The 4,248-nt window shown below is 39.2% G+C and overlaps 1 protein-coding gene across 1 annotated transcript; it reads right to left on the reverse strand.

Moving 5' to 3' along the window:
* Window positions 1-272: 272 nt before the first annotated feature.
* PDC (phosducin) lies at window positions 273-3,050 on the reverse strand. Its single transcript, XM_018552965.1, has 2 exons — window positions 2,970-3,050; window positions 273-794 (listed from the first exon to the last, which is right to left on the reverse strand). Exons 1-2 carry the CDS (start codon window positions 3,033-3,035, stop codon window positions 273-275), a joined length of 588 nt encoding a protein of 195 aa, XP_018408467.1. The 5' UTR covers window positions 3,036-3,050.
* Window positions 3,051-4,248: the final 1,198 nt, after the last annotated feature.

Below are 4,248 nucleotides of genomic sequence, written 5' to 3' on the forward strand. Positions count from 1 at the left end.
ATGTTGATTAAAAGACATTCTTTGTTAGATATTGTGGATATGTTTTATCAATAAGTCTATTTTACATGATATATAGTTCTAAAATCCTTCAGTTGTCTGTATTAAAAGTTAAACACTATAATCTATCTCCATAAGCATAGCATGTTTACTTTGGTTAACATAACCATAAACATGCTTCCGAAGACTCCAAAGGAATATTCCTATGTTGTTCCCATTTAAAGTGGGGAGAAATAAACATATTTCTTAAGGTATATATTTGCAAAAACAAACAGTTATTCAATATCTCCTTCTCCATCATCACATACGAGGCCTTGCATTTCCTTCTCCGGCAGAAGCCCATATTCATTAAAAAAGGCCTCCACATCCCCAGCAAAAAATTCCTCACTGAGATTTTCAGTAACATTGATGAAGTTACTGATGAGTTCACCTGCCTTGTAGACTAATATGGTAGGCAGGACATCTTTAGAGAACCTTTCTCCAGCTCCTGTATCAGCTGACCTAATTTTACAGAACTTCACTGTTGGATACTCTAAAGAAAGACAGGTCAAACTGTTATTCAGTGGCTCACAAGCCTTGATCTCATCAGAAAAAATATGAACTATAACTGTAGTGCTCTTTCGTTCCTTTTCAATTGCTTCTAAAAATTCATCCCCACTTTTCAGCTCACATAAGACCCCATATTTGGGACCAAAGCTCAGTCTCTGGTGCATGTCCTGCATACATTGCTTGCGGTATTTCTGTAAACAGTGTTCATCTTCTTTGTCCTGGGTTAACTCATATTCTTGCATACTCATCTGGAGAAGAAGATATAATAGAAAGAATGTCATTCTAAAAGTCCTCACTTTGATAAGTGTATTAAAGCCCAATACTCCTGATGCCCTCCTGTATAAAAAAGATACATAATTTTCCCAAACATTAGTCATCTTCAATAACATCCTCCATGGTCCAGTGTTGGTTCTCTTCCAGGTTACCTGAGGCCTAGCATCATCTAACTGACTTCCTATGAACCCAGAGCGTCAAGGATCGGGCCCCTAGGGGCATGTCAATAAGCCATCATGGACAGAAGAATGCTACAGAAAGGAGCTACACCATTACACAGCAATGATCTCTGCAGCATTCCGATGCCACGTACCACTGAAGGATCTACATGAGCAGGCCAACGAAACCCCCCCCAAAAAGTTTGTATCTCAGGGTTTTTTTTTTAAATAAGGAGGCAAAGGGGTGCTTCAAGGGTGGTGGAGGCAGGAAACATGGAAAGAGGGAAACACTAAAATAAAATCACTTTGTATCCTCCAAACCCTAAGTCTGCACATGATACAGAGAAAGGCAAACACCCTTAGAAAGTTTGGTCCAATTTACTCTAACTGTGCAAAAGTTAGGTTTAAAAAAATTGCATTCTTTTTTGCCCAGTCCGTTCAATAACAATTTAACAACTTAACGCATACTTTGCACTAAGTTCCCATTTCCTGTAATATAGAGAATATATTTGTATATATAAACAAACATAATTTGAAAATCTATTGATGAACTACTTAAATTATATCTAAACCCGATGATACCGAGGAATTTTAAGGGGGACCCCAACGCCCAAAAAACAAACAAAAAAAGTGGGGTCCCCCCTAAAACTTTAAGCCAGACCCCTAATCCGAGCACTGGCCTGGTATGGTACAGGGGGGTGCTCGCTCGTCCTCCCCTTTACTGTTCTGCCAAGCGAGTGCTCAGATTAAAGGTCTGGTATGAATTTGTAGGGGAAACCCAAGCATGTTTTTTTTTACATTGGGGTCCCCCTTAACATTCCTACCAGACCTAAAGGGTCTAGTAAGAATTGGGTGGGGACCCCATGCCATTTTTTTTTATATTGACATACCTCAGAGGTAGCAAACAGAATGACTGAGCCAAATGCTGCTCGGCTGCATTCGGCTATTCACTCCCTGCTGTTAGGCACTTTTGAGAATAGGAGTGAACAGTAGAAAAGGAACTGCCAAACGTTCGCCTCAGCCCATGCAGATGTTGCATCAGCTGAGGCGACCGGGTTCTTCCCTTCAGTTCAGTCAAACGTAATGAGGCTGTTTGGCTGAACAGAAGGGAGATTAAGTGAGCCGAATGCAGCCGATGTACTGCTAAAAATACCTGTACAGGGCTGCAGTAAATAGCCGAAGAGGCTTCGGCTCACTTCATTTCAGTCTGGTCATTCATTTGGCTGCCTTTGGCAGCTTATTGAATAACCTCCTATATATATTTTCTGAAAGCAGAGACCCTGGAGAAAATAAAATGCTGGTAGTTGCATATATTAGCACAATGGTTTTTCAACCCCATATTTGCAGTCAAAAAAAGTGCTAAAATGTATTATGGTGAAAACAAACACACTATATTAACCATTCTTGGGTAACATATAAAGTTGAGGTTGTGTTCAGAAAATAGATAACAAACATTTTAAGGCCTAAAATTGCCCACGCCCATGAAACAGTGACAAACTATGGTACCAAAAATTGTCCAAAAGCGATACTTTAAAAGCCTTTGGATGTCATCAGTTTAGAGTTAACCATAATTATTGGGCCTAGAATTATTGCTCTTACTCTGACATGCACAGAGCTATTTAATATGTGTGATGCAATAATCGTTTTTGTACGTAGGAGCACCCGACACACGCTTTTACATTATGTGCGTGTATGTGGGTGTGTAGGGCCTTTAAAACATTTTTGCTTTTTTTAAATTGCTTTTATTTAACTTTAATTTTTAAACCTTTTCTTTTTTAATTAATTGTATTACTATCACTTGGGGTGTGACAGGCTTTTGTCACTAATGACATGACATGTAACTAATGTCACCTCTGTGCTCCATTGAAGCTAATCAAGCACAGATCGAAAAACTGATACAGCCACCGCATTGGTAGCTGATTGGTAACCTGAAACATATTACATTTTTGGTTTTGGTTTTATATATGATTTAACTGATCAAATGGATATTACCTTACGAGTGAATTTTTCTCTTGTGTCCTTTTCTTCTTTGCTTGGTGATTTGTACGGAGAAGACATTTGTCGAAGGATTTCTTTTTTATTTGCAGGTATTGCTTCTTGATCTTCGCTGACAAGTTTGAACTTCCTCCAGTCTTGTATGACACCCTTAGGCCCTTTGTGAAGGAGCAATAAAGAATATTCTTAAAAAATGTAACAGTTTACATTGAATTTTGACTGCAGATACCCCACCCCCCAAACAAGGTATACTAACTGATCCTTGCTGCCTTACTACCTCGCCCACTGCAGAAGCCCACCCTGCAGTTAAGCTCCATTGTTGGAAATGTCAGAGCTCACTGTGGTGGATTATGTCACTGTCCCTCCCCACAGTATAGTTTTTGGGCCTGGTGATTAGTTGCTCATGTCAGAGCACTGCCACGCAGGGTTTAATATGCTCCCCTATGTCCAGAAGCCCCACTCCATAACAGCAAAGGAGTGAGGGCTCCAATAGAGGATGTGGAGGCAATAAGAAAGCATTGATCAGTGAGTCTATCTTGCTGGACAGGTGCAGACACTGTCACTTTGTTGATAGTCAAGAAAAGTGAATTGATTTTGTAGAGAAGAGTCAAGAGTAATAATCTATCTGTTTCTCAATCCAGGTTCTTCCAAGATTTACAGTATTTTTATTTTTTTTTACACCCTGTAAAGCACATATGCCTTTATCAGTGAGTGAAGAACATAAAGAAGAATGTGTTCATAAGTTCATAATTTTTGCCTTTCAGTGCTGCCAATCTCTTGCTGCCACCTAACAGCCACCTCTTGTCTACATGCATGCAACACAGTGCTGACTGCTTGTTATTGTTCAGAGCTGTTTTTCTGATGGTGACAACAGTGGACGATACCTGTGTAATGGGTGTTCAAACAGCTGCTGTATTCTTCCTTTGGAAACTTGTGCGGCAGTGTAACAATGCAGGAGCATAGTTCGGAGACAGGGACACAGCATTCTCACCCAATAACATGAAGTGTCTGAACAAAGACCTTTACGGCAGAATTGCCAGGTATTCTTTTAATTTAAAGCTGCTGATTAAAAAATACTGAAATATGAAAATGACTTTTAGAATTGTATTAACATATTAATGCTTTTATGAGACTTGCAAATCATTGCATTCTGTTTTTATGTAGATTTTACACAGCAGCCCAACTTTTTGGGAATTGGGGTAGTAATTCAACTGCATGTATGTATGTATCTATTGATTGGTTTTTATATGCAATTTCCACTAAAGGTTACCTCTAA

This window comes from Nanorana parkeri, unplaced genomic scaffold (assembly GCF_000935625.1).
Source record: "Nanorana parkeri isolate BGI_ZX_2015 unplaced genomic scaffold, ASM93562v1 scaffold103, whole genome shotgun sequence".
Taxonomy (NCBI): domain Eukaryota; kingdom Metazoa; phylum Chordata; class Amphibia; order Anura; family Dicroglossidae; genus Nanorana; species Nanorana parkeri.